The sequence below is a fragment of the Meleagris gallopavo genome, chromosome 3 (assembly GCF_905368555.1).
Source record: "Meleagris gallopavo chromosome 3, MGAL_WU_HG_1.1, whole genome shotgun sequence".
Classification (NCBI taxonomy): Eukaryota; Metazoa; Chordata; class Aves; order Galliformes; family Phasianidae; genus Meleagris; species Meleagris gallopavo.
Window position 1 is genome coordinate 58,825,337 of NC_139406.1, and position 20,991 is coordinate 58,846,327.

The 20,991-nt window shown below is 32.6% G+C and overlaps 1 protein-coding gene across 8 annotated transcripts in view; it reads right to left on the reverse strand.

Moving 5' to 3' along the window:
- ASPH (aspartate beta-hydroxylase) overlaps nucleotides 1–20,991 on the reverse strand; it is a 102,413-nt gene that overhangs the window by 59,909 nt on the left and 21,513 nt on the right. For 7 of the 8 annotated variants that reach the window (XM_010708966.4, XM_085221175.1, XM_010708969.4 and 4 more), the window contains 3 exons: nucleotides 3,131–3,220; nucleotides 1,520–1,594; nucleotides 882–1,043 (listed from right to left, as the gene is read on the reverse strand). In XM_010708966.4, the coding sequence (XP_010707268.2) occupies nucleotides 882–1,043; nucleotides 1,520–1,594; nucleotides 3,131–3,220 (327 nt within the window). Of the gene's footprint in view, nucleotides 1–881; nucleotides 1,044–1,519; nucleotides 1,595–3,130; nucleotides 3,221–10,203; nucleotides 10,249–20,991 lie in introns of all 8 variants that reach the window. The other variant, XM_085221176.1, reaches the window with a different exon arrangement.

A 20,991-nucleotide genomic window follows, 5' to 3' on the forward strand; every position in this document is an offset into this window, starting at 1 on the left:
TCCATGAAAGCTTTAATGTAAAGAACAAAAGAACATATTTACATTGCCTTCTTAATAATCATTTCCAAGATTTAAAATAACTGGAATTTGAATATTCAATGTATTTCCCTACTGTAGCTTACACCATGAAGAACAGAAGACAAACGAACAAGGAAGGACTAAAAGACTGAAAGGAATTACTTCAGCTGTGATTAAAGAGTCTCAGCATACTTTCAGCAATCAGAACAAGTAGACGGCAATCATTACATGAGTTTTTTCAAAAAGAGGTCTTAAAATATATGCACAATTGTCAGTACTTCAGAAAAAAGCATTCAGATGTGCTTTTCCCTAAGTCTGAATGATTCTGCTGTAATATTACAGTTTGTAACACCCTGTTGACATCTCAAGACAGTGGGGTATAAATATCCTCATTATACCATACCGTGTTCTTGGCAAGACTTGGAATATAACATTCCATATAACACATATAACATTCTCTTAAAGTGTCACATTACAAGGGAAGTATACTGAGAACGCCTATAAGAAATGCCTAAAATTTAGTATAAAAAAAGCTTCTTGAGTATAGAAGCAAGCTCAATCCTCATATATTCTTCACTGATAATATCACTTCAGATATTGTATGAGCACTTCTATTTGGGGTGAAATGTGTAGCTGGAGCACAGATTAATTTTGTTGTCTGAAAGCCAACACAGCAGTAAGCTTACTCTAACATACAGCTACTTGGATCAGAACATCTTTAAAGTATCCTAATATTTTCCAAGACTCTATGGCAAGCAGAAATTATTTCTCATTAAATTAAAGACACTTTACTCTTACTTAAATTTGTTTGCTTGAATTTTTGTGAGCATTTAATTTTTAAATATATTTAGTCATTCAAATACCTTTCTGAAATGAGTCTGGTATCTCATAATCCTCTGTCACTTCATTCTCCAATTCTCTAAGCATGTCATCTGTTGCAGGAGCTTCAAATGTTTCTGCATGTATTTCTTCCTTCTCTTGCCACTGGTCAGTTATGCTTTCACCTACATCTTCATGTCCCTCTCCTAATCAAGAATATAAATTTTTAGATAACAGACACTCACTGGTACAATACTACATTCTATTCTACTACTATACTATTCTACTACAATAAAAAAAAATTCAGCTTTCAACACAACTATCGCGTTTTTCTACTACTCCACAACAGAGAACACGACTTGACTGCCTCTTACAGTAAGTAGTATAAGTCCAAAATGTCTGCACTGACTGATCAGTGTCTTCATTATTCACAAAAAAAAAAATTTCCTGTTTACCCATTCTTGCACCGTACAGAGCGTTTCTGTGAATTCTTTGAATTAAAAAGTTACCATTTCAGGATTTGTTGAGTGAATTTTCAAGATATTCTTGGAAAATCACAAACTATTTGAATAGAATGCCTTGTGCAGGTAAAACTACCTTGAGTGCATACAAAAAAAAAAAAAAAAAAGAAAAAAAAAAGACAATTTATAATTCATTAGATGTCTAAACGTTAATTCATTACCAGGCTGGGAATGGAGAGCATCATGAAGAACAGGCTGAATTTCCTCTTCCAATTCTACATCAACATTCTTGTGCTCTAAAGGGATCATAAATTGCAGTGAAGGTAAGTACAAAATACAAACTATTAACACTAAAGCAAGGCATGCAGATTTCAGTAGCCTCCAAAAAGTTCTTACTCCTTTCCATCAATCTCCACAAATTCAGATAAAACCGCTACAACTCATTTGATTTTGTTTACTGTCCAATACAGCAAATATTGCATCGACTACATCAAATGAATTGAAAGAATTATTCTACAGTAGATTTCCTGCATATTTTTTTTTTCAGCAGCAATAACAGTTGTAACTTGAGATAACTGTAAAAACCATGAATCCTCTTCTATGAACTCAGCTGTCATTTTCCTATGATTTAGATAGCACTACTAGCATACAGTTTTTGACAGCAGAATATCATTTGCACAAGTGGCGTTTTGTTGGTTTTAGAAGTAGGGGAAATAAATTGTAACATTAGAATACCAACAACTTCTCCTGGCATAGCAGACTAAAAAGTTACCTTCATATAAATATCCTGAAAATTGCACTGAGAAACTCCATGGCACAAAACCAATCCAAATGCATTTTCAAATAAAATACCAAAATGTTTGTAAAAAAAAAAAAAAAAAAAAAAAAAAGTTGGAGGTGGAAGAGACAGGAAATGACACCTTACTTATATATATGTTATAATGACTTAACTAATTCAAGTCTTTTAAAATGGTTTTTATATCACATTTTGTTAACCACATGCTCCACATTTGCAGATTATTGTGTCAGGTATACATAAAAACGATACAGGATAAGCCTCTTCCTTTAACATTTTTTTCCCCTACATTCCTCTTGAATCTAATAAATTTAGTAATATTTGAGGGGTTTTAAAATATTTGTGACTTCTTTCTAATACTAAAAATTGACTAAAAATTGTACTTTAATTTTTATATACTATTAGTTTCAGTAGGAGTGAATATTTGATTAATCTTATCAAGCAATTCCATTTTTTAGTTGAAGTTTAAAACAACATAAAATGTGAAGTTACTACAATTAAACAATAGACCTTCCTATTCTTGTCAGATTAGTTGAGAAACTGTAAACAGTCTTACTATAAGAGTCATATTTGAAGGAACAATTGCCATACTGCTACTTCTATATTTTTCTTTTTTCCTCTTCCGCAAATAGGAAAAATATTTCTATTAATTATGATATCTAATTTTTATGTTTTAGCTGGAGAATCAGCTGTTATTCTGTGTATATGGTTGCATACATACAAAGACCATAACTATAAACCAGCAGAAAGTCACTCTGCTGTGATAAGGTTTTAACAGTAACCATGAGAAGTGAGGAGAGTACAATTGATATTTTGTGTAAGCAATAAACTCTTTGTGGTTACTGATTTACAAAAAGTTATTAACAGTCACTCCAGTTGAATGTTATACTGTATAAACAACACATAAAAGTGATTAAAGATTTTATTTTCTACCCAAAGAAATACCACAGTGAGTTTGCATACTGAAGAAACAGAATACTAAATCAAGTGAAACATTTGGTCTTTTGCTTCACCTGTGGTTTATGAAAAATCTTACCTGATTTGATGAATGACTCCTCAGCAGGTTGAATGGTCTCCTCAGATACTGGGGATGCTGGCTGTTCTGGGACAGATCTTTCTTTTAGGCCTGCATTTTTCAGTTATAAAGTTATCTTTAGGCTTTTTTATTATTATTGTTTGATTGACTTATAAGTTGTTTCAACTACATCAGCAGCAACTAAAGTTAAAATTAACTGACATTAAACACAAAATTCATTTCAACAATCAATTGTAACAGCAGGGCTGTTCTGATATTTAGTGTACACAGAAGCCAAAGTGTATTGAAATAATAAACAAATACACATTTTTAAAGATAGACATACAATGAGAAAATATGGACAGAAATTTAAGCATCTGCTTTTAATTCAGGGTAAGTAAACAAGTTACCGTACTATCCTCAAGATCTATGTAGTATCCAAAAGAGAAACAGACAACAGATTTTTTCCTTACATTCCTTGGAAAAAAAGTGCTTTTATATCTTATAAATAACTAATTTGAAATTTAGGATATGAAGCTCATACTGAGAATATGCTTTCATAACTTTGAAGATCTGATAAAGAGAATTGTAGTTTCTTCAAAATATAGCAATGTCACTAATTTCTCCTGACACTTAAGTAACTGCACAAAAAATATGACTGATGATGTTTCACCACAACGTGGTTTAATATCCATATTACAGAATCTTTCTAGACCAAAACACCGTGGAAAAAAAAAAAAAGCAACAAACAACATTAATGATCAATACAAAGGTAAGAGATGGAAAAAAAGATAATTCACATCTTACTCAGACAAACACCTGCTCAAGAATGAGATGTTCATTAGTTACAACTTACAGTCCTAGTTACATGAAGTACAGTGAGAAGTCAGAAAGATGATGTCACATCTTAAGACAACACATACACAAGAAATAATGTATTGGTGTTAGCCTAATCCACCTCTCCATCATTCCTTGGGAAAGATTCAAGCAAGACTGAAATAAGAGATGTGGATGCAGGGATAGACTCCCCCGCCTCCTTCTTGAGGACAGTCAACTCAGCAGAACAGCCTAAGCAGAAAGGTGCACTCACATCCTTTTATTTTTTCAAGACAGCACTGGGTAACGCTCAGAGTAAGCTGGTCTTACTCCGAGTTGACCCTGTTTTGAGCAGGATATTTGAATAAGGACCTCCTAAGGACCCTTCAAAACTGAATTTTCCCATGATCATACGACACCTTTTGCTGATTACACTTGAGTTCTGAGATCATAGAACCGCTTGGGTTGGAAGGGACCCCAAGGATCATCAAGCTCCAACCCCTGCCACATGCAGGACCACCAACCTCCCTCCATTCCTAATACTAGATCAGGCTGCCCAGGGTCCCATCCAACCTGGCCTTGAACACCTCCACTTTCTTAAATAGACACACACGCACACACCCCTCCCCAAAACAAACTAGTTTCAAAAGAGTTGTATTTAAAAAAAGCCCGAGTTCTGTATATACAAACTGTATAAAGCAGAAACCACATTACAATAAACATTCCTTCACTGCTAACACTGAAGTAAAAGTAACTTTAGATGCAGTAGAAGTAGTATATTTCAAGTCAGTTTCGCTTTAGAAATATTATCATATCTCTATCAGAGCCAAACATATCTCAATTAGGGCTTATATGCCTCTACACAACTTTGTCTACTCTAGAGAGATTTCATTATTTTGCACCATGAGAAGAACATGTACTTATTCCATTATCCCATATATACAAAATGGAATCAAGAAAAAAAAAAAAAAAAAGACCAACAAAAGACTTAATTCTACCTTTTTTTTTTTTTTAATATAATCTGAATTACATCAGGCAACTAAGTTTTATAATGGAAGCACTGTAATTAAGAATCCACTTCTATGAAGTCAAGACCAGAATTAACACTTCACTGTTAGTTAACTTTATCCTGTGTCATATAAAATACTGGATTACTATGGCATTACATTCACGTCTACAAGAGTAAGATGCTACTTCTTTCTACAATTATGACTAATTATGAAATACGAAGAAAAAAAAGCAGTTATTTATATTCACCACCATTTCAGACTTCAAGATTTGGAAGAGTCGAAGCTGCAGCCCTACTTGCACAAATGCAGTTCGCTTCCTTTATATATAGTTATTGAAGTAAGTTTCCATAGCTTCTGATAACACACATGCCCCAAACCAGACAACCATTCATTCTGCTCCACAAATGATAAGCGTATGCAAAGTATTTTTAAAACACATTCAGTACTTCAGTCAGAACACATTTAGGATAGGCAAAATGAAAGAAACGACAAGGAAGAATATTTCTTTGTTTTTGCTTGCACATCTCTCAGCTTTGCTTTCAAGCTTCACGTATATCTATGGTGTGCGTCTATCACCGATTTCTATTCAATCCTGTTGTGTATATAATACTGTCATTTACTTTTTGTAACACACTATTCACTCTTTTTCTAATAAAAAAAAGTTGCACTCAACTATAACTTGTGAGGAATTTTTTCATCTTATGTTGTAACTTGACACATTATATTGAATGACAACAATACTTCGTAGCGCTATATAACAGCAAAACATATCCATGGAAAAAAACCCTCATTTTACTGTATAGCCTTAAGCGCTGCTCAAACAGAATGTTCTTTGAAAAAGCAACTTATTTAGGATGAGATAAACATTTGGGGCATAGACGTTAAGATACAGTAATCTTAAACACAACTCATTTTAAAATTTCATTCACAGTTACACCTCCTGCCACATCAGGGAGGAAAACAGCAGTGATGTGCATTTACCACAGTGCCATTATCCTTGAGAAGTATCATTTGTGTGTTCCACTATCAAATATATCTCTTACAATCTCATAAAGCAAGGGTGAATAAGCACATCTCTATCCTGACTGAAACCTGAAACAGAATACTCGTTATGCAGGTGCATTCAATAAAATCTTCCTGCAAGTCTTTTTGCGCACACACACCCCCTTTCAAAAATGTTTTGTCTGAAAAATCAATCAAAATCAATCAAGCAGACTGAATTTTACCCTAGTACAGGAATAAAAGCGTCTTACAGATATGTATGTGCTATATTAATTGTTTGACATAACTGTATTGCCAACAGTGGTACAGAAAACTTAAGCAGAACCAAGTACACAGTATAGGAATCAACCTCCAGAACTTTAATTTTACACCACACCAACATGCTCAAACATTTTACACCATACAACCATGCTCAACTTCACTCCTTAGCTTTTTTTTTTTCCTTTAGAATGATACTGCAATATTATAATAATAAACCTTCAAATTTCTTTCCAAGTTCTGTTTAAATTGTGCAATTTTATTGAAGAATTCTTATTTCAGCGTGCTAGCAACATTGTTTATCTAGTAAAATTAGGAAATATTCCTTTCCTAGTATCAGCTCATAAGCAAGTACAGATTCAATAATATACTGAAATGTATGTCTGAAGAAACATTTTCTAACTTCATTGACTCAAATGAGACTGCTGGATTAATCATTTCTTGGTAATAAAAATACAGAAGCTGTAACAGCAAACTAACAGAGGAGATGGCTTACAGAAGTATCGAGTACTCGTAAAGTGTTATTGGAAGAAAATAAAAATTGCAAAAGATACAATCCGTTCCCTAATTAAGCCAGAATAAGGTAATAGCAGCAAACCCCAACTCTTAAAATGTAATAGAAATCCATCAGTACCCGTCAAAACTAAAATAAAGGGTCTAATTTTTGAAGTATTCACTATCAGAACCTTGGAAAACTTGGGTCACCTGAAAAATGACAACGAAACAAGTTTGCATATCTTTTAGATCTGAAAAGAAAGAACAAACAAACAGAATATATTGTCACAGGACAATTTAAAAAATGGTTGTAGCAGTTATACATAATAAACGAAGTTGATTATGCATCTGTATATAACACAGTCTTCCCAGTCCACTTCAGGAAGCAAAGTTTAGCAAAGAATTAATTTACAGTTATTGTTAAATTCCTATGACAATATACTCTATTAATGCTCATTTTGATTGTTTTTGTCAAACAAGTGTTTTTATACTGTTTGTATCCCGATAATCCTCTTAATATTGCTTTTAAAGTTGTATTTGATATACAATACCAATAAAGCAACATTTTCATAAATGGATACAAAGAAAGAAAAATAAATCAGGTTTAGAATTTGCTTGAAGTAACAGGCATAAATTGGATACAATCAACATACATTAATAGCCAGGTATATTAACATATGTACACATTCGAGTTTCACAGCAGACGTTTTTGCTTTGTGTTTACAAAGCACAGTTTTCAAAAAAATAACCTTTGTTCGCACTTATTTCCAGAAAGCGTTAATTTCACATTGCCATATTTACTACACACTGATAAATACACTGTATCTCTCATTCTTCAGTCTGTTCCAAATTAGCACAATCAGAACTTTGTTTACTTCTTTTCTTTCTTGTCTTCCTTTGCTGAGCTTTCAGAAATTTTAGATGGATTTTTAACCATCTTTTTTGATTCTTTTTCTTTTCCCACCTGAGCAGCACCAGCCTTTTCACCAGCTGCTTTTTTTGTTGTTTCCTTGGGTTTTACATTTTTCTCTAGAACCTTTTCCTTTTCCTTTCCTCTGTCTTTTTTAACCTTTTCAGACTCTTTCTTTAATTTATTCGTATCGACAGCTTTCTTCTCCTTTCGCTCAGCAGCATCTTTTCCTTTTCTGGCTTTCTTTTTGTCTTCCTCATCCTTCGTTCCTTCCTTCTTAGATTCCTGCTTCTCCTTTAATTTCTTGAGAGGTTCTGCAATTGTTTCTTTTACTTTTTAGTTTTTCCATTAAAAAAGAGGAAATGTTCAGTAAGAGAATCATTCTAAGATCAGAGAACGTTTTATGAACAAGTCTAAATGCTTTGATCATCTTCACACTTGATATTTGTTAGGTGCCCCATTAAATTTCTACATGTATTTAAAACTTAAACAAATTAGTTTTGACTTTTAGCAACATCCCACACCATGCAGTCAGACAGTAATTTCAGCTAAATATAAGCGCATCCAAACAAAACGTTGATTTAGAAAAAAAACATGCCTCTATTATCTTGCTGCAGAATGCTAAAACCTTTTTGTCTGTGGGTTTGAGAAGAAAATAAATTTTTAATCTATTGCAACGTTATGGCTCCCATAAGGGTCTAGAAACATAAAGAACATCAGCAATTCTGATGTTACAACAGAACTGCATACCATATCACATTCCTGACATTATCTCAGATTAAGCTGAGACTTAAAGTTTCCTAGGTATGTACTTCAGAAATATGGGAAATAGGTACACAGTAATTAAGAAGAAATAATAATGTTCTGGTGGATTAAATCGGCCCCAAAAAGGATGTTTAACTTCATCTGACCACAGTCAATGAAATTAAAGTAACAGCAGCATATCAATTTGTACATCTTTTCCATATGTGGTCTTAAGAGCACTGGTTTGATTTAATTGATTTATTTACTTGCGTGCTTTTTTGGAGTTCTCTCTCAAGTGATACAATTGAAATAGAGAAAATATGCACATGTGGCATTTTCAAAACTGGGATGTTCGATGTTCATTTCCAGTTTGCTCAGTTTTGAAAATCATTGTCAGCATTCTCCAGAATAATTTTTTTTTTTTCATTTCTCAAAAGAATTCAGAAATCTCTGCATGCAATATTTGTATTTAATATAAGTACTAATACTTCCACATTAGTGGAAAATAAAACCAATAAAGATTTTGTACATAAAACACAATAATTCTATTTTTATTCAGCCTTTTGAAAAAAATTAGGGTTTTCTGAACAGAGACCAGTTTCTCTTGCAACATTTCTCTCTGCCTCTATCACCTACATAACTCTTCTGTGATGTGAACAATTGAATCACACAGCTCAGTCTGAAAGGAAGAACATCCTATTTCCTTCCAGTACTTTTTTTTTTCTTTTTTTTTTTTTTTTTGCATAAAGCATTTAGAAATTATCACACCATTTCCTCATTCTCATATCAAGCACCTCTGGAAAACAACTCAAAACGCAGGAATACACTGTTAAATGATATTTATTAAGAACTTAGAAACACACAATTCACCAATAAGCCATAACAAGCATAACGTGGATCAAATGCAAAAAAAATTAACTTGCATGCAAAGACACTAAGATATATTCATGTAAGCATGAAAGCTTCCCCCACCAAATGCATTTTGTTTCTAATGAGACTTTATAATACAAGCAATGTGCATTTTTCACATACAGATAAGGAAAAAAAAAAAAAAAACAAACCACAACATGAAAGTCAAAATGTCTTCAATGTAATAAAGAGACTTTATTTTTTGTATGCCACCATGCTGTGTGGAGGTAACTGAGCATTCCTAAAAAGATTCAATACCTGAAATGTATCTAGTATTTTGGAGTTTTGTTTAGGTTAATTAGCTTTTTAAGTCTCTTTTATTGCACTGAACACCTCTGAATTATTATTTTCTGCCCATACAGCAACGTAATTGTAAATAAATACACATCATAAATCAGTTGTAAGCTATCCTGCTTCAAGGTTTTGGAAAAATTATGAAGACCATCACTGCAATTGATCTTGCAAACCTAAGGAAAAGGTACTGAACTTCAAATTTCTCCTCCCATAAGAAAGAAAGAAATGAAATAACTAAATTACGATTAACTCCATACTTTAAAAGAAATCAAGCCCCATTACAGTAAAAAAATAGTATCATGAATTTACAAAAAATAAAGATTTGACACTGATCAGACTTATCCTGCATACATATCAGAACTTTTTAAAAAAAAACATGTGGAATACAAACTTAACATGAACTACTTGTAATCCAAACAACAAAATCACTGATAAAAATAAAGGAAAACAAATGTCCAGTTAGGAAAGCACTCACATTGCCATTAAGTGACAATAGGTGGTAAAAATGGGGGGAATAATAGCTTGCTGCTCCATTAGACAACACTTAGTTAACACAGCTAATATTAGTAAACATAACCTGCAATCTGTGTTTGCAACACGCATGCATTTCAGACATCATCTGCATAAATTTCCACACACAAAAACATTTAAAATACCTTTTACTTTAGCTTTTTTCTTGGCTACCCCTCCTGGCTCCTCACCTGATTTATTGCAAAATGGAAATGAGTTATGAACATATCTGTGATATTCAACAAATGTTGAATCTGCCATGTAAAAAGTTACCTTTACATAGCACGCTGTAATGCTACAGAGAAATCCCAAGCATTAGCTCAATAAGACTAAAGCATTTTCTGTAGCAAGAACAACACAGGTACTGAGTCAGAAGTCTGATTAACCAAAGCAAAGAACCACATCACCAGGTGCACACTACTTGAGCTGCCTCAGTTCTCCCCAGAAAGCATTCTGTCATGTAATTATGACCAATTTTTCAACTCTATATTAACTCAAGAGATCTACAAGCACCTACATAATGCATATTATATAAACTGTTTCTTTTCTCACAATGAATTACAATCTATGTTTTGCAAAACTGAATAAAATTCAAAATAAGAAACTTCAGAGAATATAGAAGAGATTAGATTAGTCCTTTGATGCCACAAATGTAACAATATACATTAAGTTTATATTACTCTCATTTCTTTTTCTAGATGTTTGGGTGCTACTATATCCAATGGAAATATGTCCATTGGCAAAATATATATCTTGTAATACAGTGATGCATTGCTCATATTCCAAAAAGCAGTTGCCATTTCAGTCAAACTGAAACGTTTTACTTAAGATCATTTAAAACTTAAGACTTAGTAAAGAAAACAAACAAACAATTAACTTAATTCTCTAGTCTAACTCAAATACAAGATGCTGACTGCTCTCCTTCCCCAGAATAGTTTAAAGAAATTCAGATCTTTCAGCATCTCGTGAAACTTGGAAAAAAGCACACATAAATTGGACAAAAGCCTCTTCAAAATATAAAACATAAGTAGCTTTGGTGTCACAAAAATAACTGGATTATCATGCTTGTCTGTACTAAGATCTAAATCCCATAAACACAACTATTTTATCAACAAAAATCAGATGACCTACTAGCCAAATAAAGTTTAATGAAATGTAAGTATACTTAATTATACATAGTTCTGTTAAACAAGTAAAGATACACTCATGTCTCAGCATTAGGCTTCTCATTCATATAAGAGGTCTACACTGGACATCTGAATATTAATCTTAGGTTCCTAGACAACAATTCATAATTACCTGGACTACATCAATATATCTTAACATTTAGTCTTAAAAAACAAACAAGGAAAACGCTACACACACAAGAAAGTTGCACTTAATTTCTCTTACATGTTTTCAAAGCACTGAGCACTTACACTATGCCAAAATTCTTTTAAATTGAGCTAGTCAAATGAAATACTCTAATTAGTTTCCTCACAAATTCAGCTTGAGATATGAAGGTCTCGCTGAGATCAGGGATTGCCATCATTGCTGAAGTACAGTGTTCTGACTCATGTTTGTCATTCAAATCTTATTAATTCTAAACTAAGCAAGATGTTCAGCAACAACAATTTTGTCATGGAGAAGGAAAAATAGACTCCAACATAGTTACACTACAACATCAGTTAATACATAAGCTGCACGAACTAGTATTTAAATCTAAGAACAATCTCTCATCTATGTACACAGTATAATGAAGTGATCCTGGATATTTTGAGATAACATTCTTACAAGCACATTACCACAGGGAAAAAAATGGAAAATTTTGCAAAGACTTGTACACTTAAAAATATTATACTTTTGCTTAAAAATCTTTTCAAATATCTACATATGTGCTATCTTGAAAAGCTGATTACAAAACACCTTGTTCATTAATATCTCACTTGTAAAATACTCAAACAAGCTTTAATTCCTATAAATATGCTTTTAATAAAATGAATAGTCTTAAGACTCAGCAAATTATCAACATCTGACATAATTATGCAAATAAGCTATTTTAACATAATATGAATAGACCACTTACAGAAAGATTATGTATAACAATACTGTTCAAAATCTTAATATTACCTAAAAATCACAAGACAGAAATCATGCTGCATATTCATTTCCACCCGGACTGGATGACCATATATATATATTTATATATATTTATATTAATAATATGTATTTATTAATAATTATTTATATATATTTATACACATATACACAATGACTATAATACAGGAAAATCCCATTTACGAAATCTAAGGAGCTGAAGCAAGAAATGAGTCAAAACACTTTACTTTTCCCAGTCAGATAGCTGTTTCAGGGAGCATGTGATAAAACCTGGCACCTAAGTAAAATCATCAGCAATGATGGGGGCTCTTACAGCATCGGGCATACAAACCAGTATGCAGAATTTTACAAATAATGTAACTGAAGTAATGGATCTTTATTCTAAATTACATTTCAATTATCTTCATGAGCTAGTTTTCAAATTCCTTTTATTTTCCAAGTAATCCTACATTATAAAGATCCTATGTTGACAACATAGAAGAGATAAATACGTTTATAAACACATATAAAAGAATGAAGAGGTTACATATTTGAAAGGGTTGCCATTGTCTTCTAAAGCTATGTTTTACTTAAAATTAAATATTCTTGCCAATGCAGTTATTTGTTAACAGTTTATAATTGTTGATAAATTTATATCTTCATTTAAATGATTGCTTAAATCTTTAAATATTACAAATATTACAAGTATGCAACAAAATCATGTTGAGGAAGAAAAGACAAAACTTTCTTCTCTTCAAGAACAAATTTTACATGAGAGCTTCTTCCTGCATATGCAGTTTTTATGTTAGCCATTTAGTGATACTGAAAATTTTAAGATAATTTTTAATGTAAAAAAGCTTTGACATAGAAATTCCTATAAATTAATTTCATAACAAAATGTAACTGAAAAAAAACAAAAACCTTTTAACCTGCACTATCACGCAGCAACTGTAAATTGACTTAATGTAGATTCTCCATTTACATTTAAAAAGAAAATGCTATGTCACATTCATCACAAAGTTTATGGTCATATTTAGCGCTAAGCAGCTATCAAATAGGAACTTGCTACCCTACTGCCATTTCTGCAAAGCCTGGGTAGCAAAGCAGAAAGTGTCAAGCTCTAGCCATTAAGACTTGCATTCCAACTCTTCCCATAACACTCACGGTCCCATGAAATCTAAGAACATCACACAAAAAAAATAGTAATGAAATAAAATCATGCTACTCCACTAGCTAGCTTTTTGATTTTACATATAAGGCCCACCTCACCATACAGAAAATTATCCACAGATGTTAAAATCCTGAACTGAAAAAATAAATGTAAATCTGTAAGGCAAAAACTGATATCTACCTTCTTTTTTCCCCCCACCCCCTCTTTTCCTTTTACAGAAGAAGCGAAAGTCAGAAAAAGATATCATTGTTCAAATAAGTATCTACATATAATATTTAGTATATACTGCTTTGGATATGTAAGGCCTTCTGCCCAGCGAAATAGCTTGCTAACACAAGGCTATCATACACCTACCCTTAAAATAAATTCTTTCTGCTCATTATCTGTGTGCAGACTGCCAGACATCACAGAGCCTGTAGCCCTCCCAAGAGCAAGACACCTTTTTAATTCAGACAACTAGCACAAAAAATTAAAAGGAACACTCAACATATTCTCAGTAAGTTGCTTTAAAGCCTCTTACTTATTTAACTACCTAATTTTAGAAGGAAAATCCAAGTCAGGAACAAAGGGCAATTTCTTTTCTGAAGTTGCAGACATATCTTGTTGGTTTCTCATCTCTTACAGGAAATCAACAAGCCTTTTATATTGACTATGCTCATCTGAAAGAATCTATCCTATCTGACCACATAAAATAAAGCATTTAATGAATTTCATGCTGCTGTTCCACCATTACAATAACTGCTTATCTGATGGCAATTTAATCAGGAAAATAGTAAGCATCTGTCCATAACTGCTGAACACAACAGCTTTCAAATCACAGAACCACAAGTGTTGGAAGGGACCTCAAGAGATCATTGAGTCCAACCCCTGGCAAAAGCAGGTACCTTAAAATAGGCTGCAGCGTCCAGACAGGTCTTGAATAGCGCCATAGAAAGATTCCACAACCACCACGGGCAGTACTCTATCAAATCATATTTCCAATACAGGTGGTTTCTTTTCCCATCTCATCATTAAATACTATGTACTGACACAAAAATCCTACTAACATTTCAATGCATTCTTCTACCTCTCCATACAACTGAAAATCATATGAAAAACTTTCAAAAAAGTTAATTTCTTCCAAGGCCATTCACTGAAGACTCACCTGTAATGCAAGATTAATATACAATAAAATCTACAGGTAGTAAGCCTTGTTCACTGGCCTTCAAACAACAGATTGAAAAAGCACTCAAAAAGCTCATATTCGGGGGGGGAAAAAACCATCAAAATAGCACTGATAAAAGCTGTTGTCAGAATTATTTTAATTATTTCAGCAAATATGCCAACATTTTCCTGTTTAATCATTTCTAAGTTATTTTATATACTACGAGCATTATGTTTTTCTTTCTCTGTGTAAAATACCCTCCCTTCCTTTCCAATTAAATACTGTTGAAGGTGGTCACAGAAATCCAGGGTTCAAACCTCCTACGTGTTCTCAGCTATACATGTTCTCAGACATACATGTATTAAGGTGTCTTTTTTTCCCCTTACAATGTCTTTATATTAATATCAAGGCAAGCAACAGTTTATGCTATTAAAGTCAATGCAGTATTTTGTCCAAAGGTTGTAAACTTCTGCTGAGGATTGGCAGTTACAACATACTTTTACCAACACAAGGAAAAGCATAATGCAAATCATCATACAAAATTCTAAAAACAGTGGCCAAACTGATAGATTACAGTTTTAGTCAAAGACATCTGTTTAAGCAGTTCTTCCCAATTTAATTTAATTGACCTGTAAGAAAGATGAAAGTGGCTAATGAAAACTGTTGCTACTTTCACATAAATGGCCAAATTTCCATTCTTAGTTAGCCACGAAAATTGGAAAATTCCTTTCACTTACACATTATATTTTTGTCATTGAAAACATTAAAATAGGAGTGAAATCAGGTAATAAAATTTCTAGAAGCCAAAACTATAGGTAAAAAGCAGCAGCTTTCCTTTCTAAAATTATTTTATTTCCTTTTTTGGACTTTGGTTGGAAGATTAACTTACCAGCTGTGTTTTGTGTAAATGACTATCAAAGAAAATAAAAGTTTAGCTTCCATTTTCCTCTTAAATTTCAAACATGAATCATCTAAACTATTGCCACTTTTCCTGGCTAAGTCCTGCTTGCAATCACAACAATTTATGCAATTCATTAAAATCAATTTACCTCAAACTTCAAGAAAGCTCTGACAGCAACACACACCACTGATGATTTTTTAATTGTTACATCAAAAGGAATAAGAGCAAACAAGTTCTAACACCTTATTACTGTTTAAAGTAATAGCAAATTAAATAGCTTTAAAACTCCGATGCCAAAGCAACAGAATACTCATTTAATTGAAAAAGAGGTTGAAATTTCAGCTTACATCAACAGAGTTAAAATTTGAATATAACTTTCATATGGCAAACAGATACAAACTAATCATAGCAAGAAACAATCTGAACAAGAAACAACTTCATGAATAAAGAATAATAATAATCTGATTAAGTACACTATTCCTGTTTTTCTCCATTTCCAGCTTTTAGGATTTGATACAGATTGCAGAATACATTTATAAACTACTCTTATATACCAGTAACTTTACAATAGCAGACAGAACTCTTTAATTTAACAAGGAATAGAAGACATTACATTCTAATTTCTAATTAATCTTTAATATATTCAGTATTACATAAGAAATATACAATCACAGCTTCCCACTTCCACAAAAGGTCCACCTTATTATTTTTTTATATTTTATTATTTATTTTAATTCAGAACAGCCCTTGCAGCGTGATCATTATACAAGAAGAAAAAGAACACAAAACGGGGAGGAAGGTGGCATAAGGATTGAAACCTTGTTTGGAAAACAGGTAGAAGGAATAGACCATTAAAAAAAATGACATATCAGTCTGAAAATGATGTTCAGTAAGAATTGAATCTCCTTGTAAAGCTATCAAGCACTTTTAAGCAAAGTGCTCTTATTTGATCAAGTAAAAAGTGTCTGGCTGAGAAATCGGTGAATCATAAAAGGAATTATTTATTAAAATTAAATTTCACAGGAGAATTATCATTGTAATGCCTAAGTTAAGGATTAACATACAAATATGTATTTACATAATGCATTCATGCCAGAATACTTTACAATTAAAGCTGTTACAAAATGCTCCAGTTAATGTTTTGTAGAAAGACAAATGTTATAACGTTAACAGTAGAGGTTATTACATTTAGTCTTGTAAGTTTTGTGCACAAAATGCACAAATTGAAGCACATACAGAAACCAACTACACAACTGCAGACAGATGTTTTATTCTACATATTTACACAGCTGTGTGTTATTAGTCTTCCTATCACAAAAATGGAAAAGTCACTGAAAGGCTTTCAACTATCATAACTGCATTGCATGGCTGACTTCAGTACAATCATTAGAATGTCCATTTGGGAGTTTCCCCTCAATGCCTGAAATTCCTGTCATATTAAGACTGATGATTTCATGGACATTTTTGAAAGCCAATCAAATTAGTCTCTCAGTCATTGGTTCTGTAAATCCAAAATAACACAAGTCTTTTTTCCCTGAACCCCTTCATTCTGTGACGTACCATCAACATCATCTGCAGCTTCGCTCTCTTCTTCTTCTAGTATTTCAAAAGGAGTCAATACATCATAGAGAAATGAGAGAAAGCCATAAAACCAATCAGAGCTTTCCTCTGCTAAAATATTAAGGACTTCCTCAAGAGAATCAATATTTTCATTACTGCCATCTTTGGTCAGGCCTACACAAGAATAGAGGAAAGAGAGAAAAAAAAGGACAGCAGTTAGGTGGAAAGAGGAAACTGTCAACAGAGGATCTGTGATAGACAACTCATGTCACAGACTGCAGTCTTGACAGGAGAGCTATTTAGGAAACAGAAAGATGTTAGGAAAATTCAGTTTTTCAAAGTATAGGCTAGAATTTGGACAATAAACATGCACAGTATTATGCAAAAACCTTAAAACAGAAGGCAGCTTTGCTTTCTCATCTGTTCTAAGCCTAAAATCAAATTCATCTATTCATCATTGTTTTCTTACTGTAGCATTTACTTTTAGAAAGTTTTTAAACAGTGAGGCTTATGAATCCTGCACACAATTTCTGTTCATTTTTTAAAACCATCATGTTGAAATTCGAGTGCTTTGCACTGTCAGACAGCTGAGAATAGTATTTAAAAGGAAACAGTAAACAAAATTTGTCACAGCCACACTGTAATCATATCAGTTATTCTATCATGCACTACTTTAATTTTGCTTAGACTGATTGCTGAGAGTTTTATAATTTTCTTGTTTGGCTGTTTTGTTGTTGTTGTTTTTTTATTGTAAGATTGCTTCTCAATCATTGTTCCTATGATATTTGTTCGATGTCATATACTTGATCTTCAGGAATTTACTCCAAATACGAAGGTATACAAAGACTGTATAAAAACAAAGATGTATCCAATATAAAGGGACAAAGACTTCCTTATAATTTTTTATTTTTATTTTTTTAAATCCTTATGAATCGCTGCATAGGAAATCTAAAGCTGGCTCAGGATAGCTAAAGAAGAGACATACAGATGGCCAGAGCAGTGAAGACTGAGCTCATTGCTTCTGAACTTTGACACCAGGACTTGCTATTCTAGGCCATTTCATAATTGATCTAATTAGTACTTCAAATACAAAGTCGTGGTTAAAGTCAAAGTTAATTATTATTTATTAAAATCTACTGTTTTAGAGTTACTAAATAATAACATTTCAACTTTTCCATTCTGGAAAAAAACACAACAGAATGATTAAGCAATGATAAACATCAGTAATAGGTAAGCTTTAAGGAAGGAGAGGAAGGAATGTTCCTCTCCACTTCTAACCAGAACAAACCTTTGTTTGTATTGGAAAGAATAGCAGAAAAGTAGACTAAGACGACAGATTGTTGAGACAAAAAATTAAGTGAACATCTTGCACATGCAAACTACAAAGCAATATTAGGTGCAGGTTAACGAAACATTCAAAATAAGAGAAGCTTATGGCAGAGATGTTTAATGTGCTGCAACATATTTTTCTTATGGCACACAGAGAAAATATCAATGATAATTCTGAGGAAACTTCTAAGTCCACGATCCTTGTACCTGCATGTCCAGACCTTTACTTGAGTGACCAGCCATCCTCTTTTAATTTTTCATTGGATAGCCCAAAAGGTTTTAAAATGATAGATTGAATCCAGGAAGCAACCAAGGTATTATAAATACCCCTCTCCAACTTCTTCCATGGCTTAATTCTATAAAAATTAAATTTTATAGACTTAACTTTATGTACGGTATCAGTCATCATTCTAATTTGTTTTCAAACTTTGGACAAAAGGAGACAAAAGATATTTACCACAGTAAATCTACTTAGTGATGAATTAAATTTTAATTTAAGAATGAAAACCCAAATAAAAAAAAACAACAGTAAAATCAAAATTATAAACACAGAATTATAAAACAACTGATTATTCTGTTGAAATCTGGTGTTTAAGAAAAAAAAAAAATCACAGGCTTTAAATGGTATTTCTGTAGACATGTGAATAATCATATAGAAGCTCCTACTGTTGTCCCAACTCAAGCCAAAGTGTCTTGGGCCTTTATGAAGTGTAATATGGACTATAGCAGTACATTCTCTTTGAAAATCATCAGAAAACAAAAGGGATCAACAAACTGGGAGACATATTACCAATTACAAATAAAAATGCTTGCTGCAGAAATAACAAAATAACAAAGCCCAAATCCTTTCTTCATAATTATTTACAAAAGATTTTGCTTTAGATTTAAAAGCCATTGTGTACAAAAATACTTCATCCTGGCCTACAAGAAAGAACATATTTTATATATTCATCTTTTTTCTCTTTAGAACTACACAAACAAACCACCACAAATTCATAGTTGGGTTAATTTTGTCTTCAGTGAAGATAACTAACTTCTAGCAGATATGCTGCGGATTGCCTATATTTTTCATCCACATACTTGGAAATAAGTGCTTTTCAAAGTAGAACTCATACACAAGCACAGTAAGAAGTAGCTGAAATTAGTGATTAGAACAAACTGCCCCAACAGGCAGCTGAGTGATGCTAAATCAGTGACTTAAAAGAAACAACTGTCTTAGTTTCTACTTATCTAGAAAGTCAAAATCTTTATCTATTTATTCAACAGTGCTAATAAAGCTACTTAATTTATCAAGAGAATATGGCTTTCTTCATGTGCAAACACCTCTTCTGAGAGAATGAGCATATGCCAGTCTAACATTTAAAGATTCTACAACAGAAGATGAAAAAATAGAGAGGATATGAAAATTATCCTAAATTAAGTAAACCATACCTGAAAAAAAAATATATATATATCTATAAAAGAAACCAACAACAAACAAACAAATCTCACCTCTTACTAACTCATCACAGATTTTCTCAACATGCAATCTTTGTATGACTGCTTGCAAATACTTCACTCTACCGTAGGTAAGATAAAGGAAAAAAAGTTCATTTGTGGAAGTTAGGATTCTACAATTCACTTCCATTTGAATGGTCACAGATGTACTAGGTTAATTTTTTTCCCCTATTTTCCTATTTTCTAGTAATCCAAGTACTAGAACAATATATTGATGACTTGTATCTGCAGTTCAGAAATTCTACTAACTACTGAGAAATTCAGACTAGAATTTCTCAAGAGATAGTTATTTATTAAAAATAACTGAGGAATAAAAATTGTCTCTGAGGGTTCAGACAGGCACTGGCGATCCATATACATGCCTTTTTTTTTTTTTTTTTTCCCCCCCCAAATACTACTAAAGCCACTGTTTCTCTACAGAGAACAAAAGTGGGTACAGAGGTATAACATTCCTCCTGATTATTTGAACTCTGAAATACTGTCCTGCCTCTCCTAGTTATGAGGAACTTGCAAGGTACACGGCTGTAAACTAGTTTCAGTATTTTTTTCCACATAATGCTTGTAGATCCTTGACACAAAGAAATCATAGGCATTTCAGCTTTGGGTATTAAAAAAAATAAAAATACAAAACTAACTTAATAAATATTTGAGTTTGTTTGGCTGGGGAGGTTTTAGGTAGGTTGTCTTTTTTCCCTCCTCTCTAACCTTTGGAGTGGGCTGGGGGAGGGAAGAGTACACTTCCTACACACAGCTTTCAAAATTGCACAAATCCCTTAAACAGAACTTAATCAAAAGCTCCTCCTTAAAAAAACAAAACAAAACAAAAAAACCACAACCCTGATACAACAAATAAAATTGTAAGTGTTAATCCTACTAAGGTGTGCCCAAATCATATAGAAGATGTATTCAGTATTTCAGTATTCAGCTACTAAGCCAATCTTTGAAACACAAATTGCAAATTAAATCTTTAAATTTATAGTGAAGTCTGAAGGAAACAGACAATATTAAACCACTGCAGATGCAAAGACCTTAATATGCAGTAGTCTGAAAAGAACAGAGAATAAAAAATAAAAAATAAGAATTCCTAACTTAAAAGAGATTGCTGTTTTGTGTTTAAGTCAATTGTAACAGAGAAATCACTTGTTGCTGTGGTAGCCTGACACAGACAAAAAAATCCATGAAAGTCACAAGTCTTCAAACATAATATATGTAGTAACAAAAGCCTCCCAAATAAAATAAAGGAGCACTCATTATAC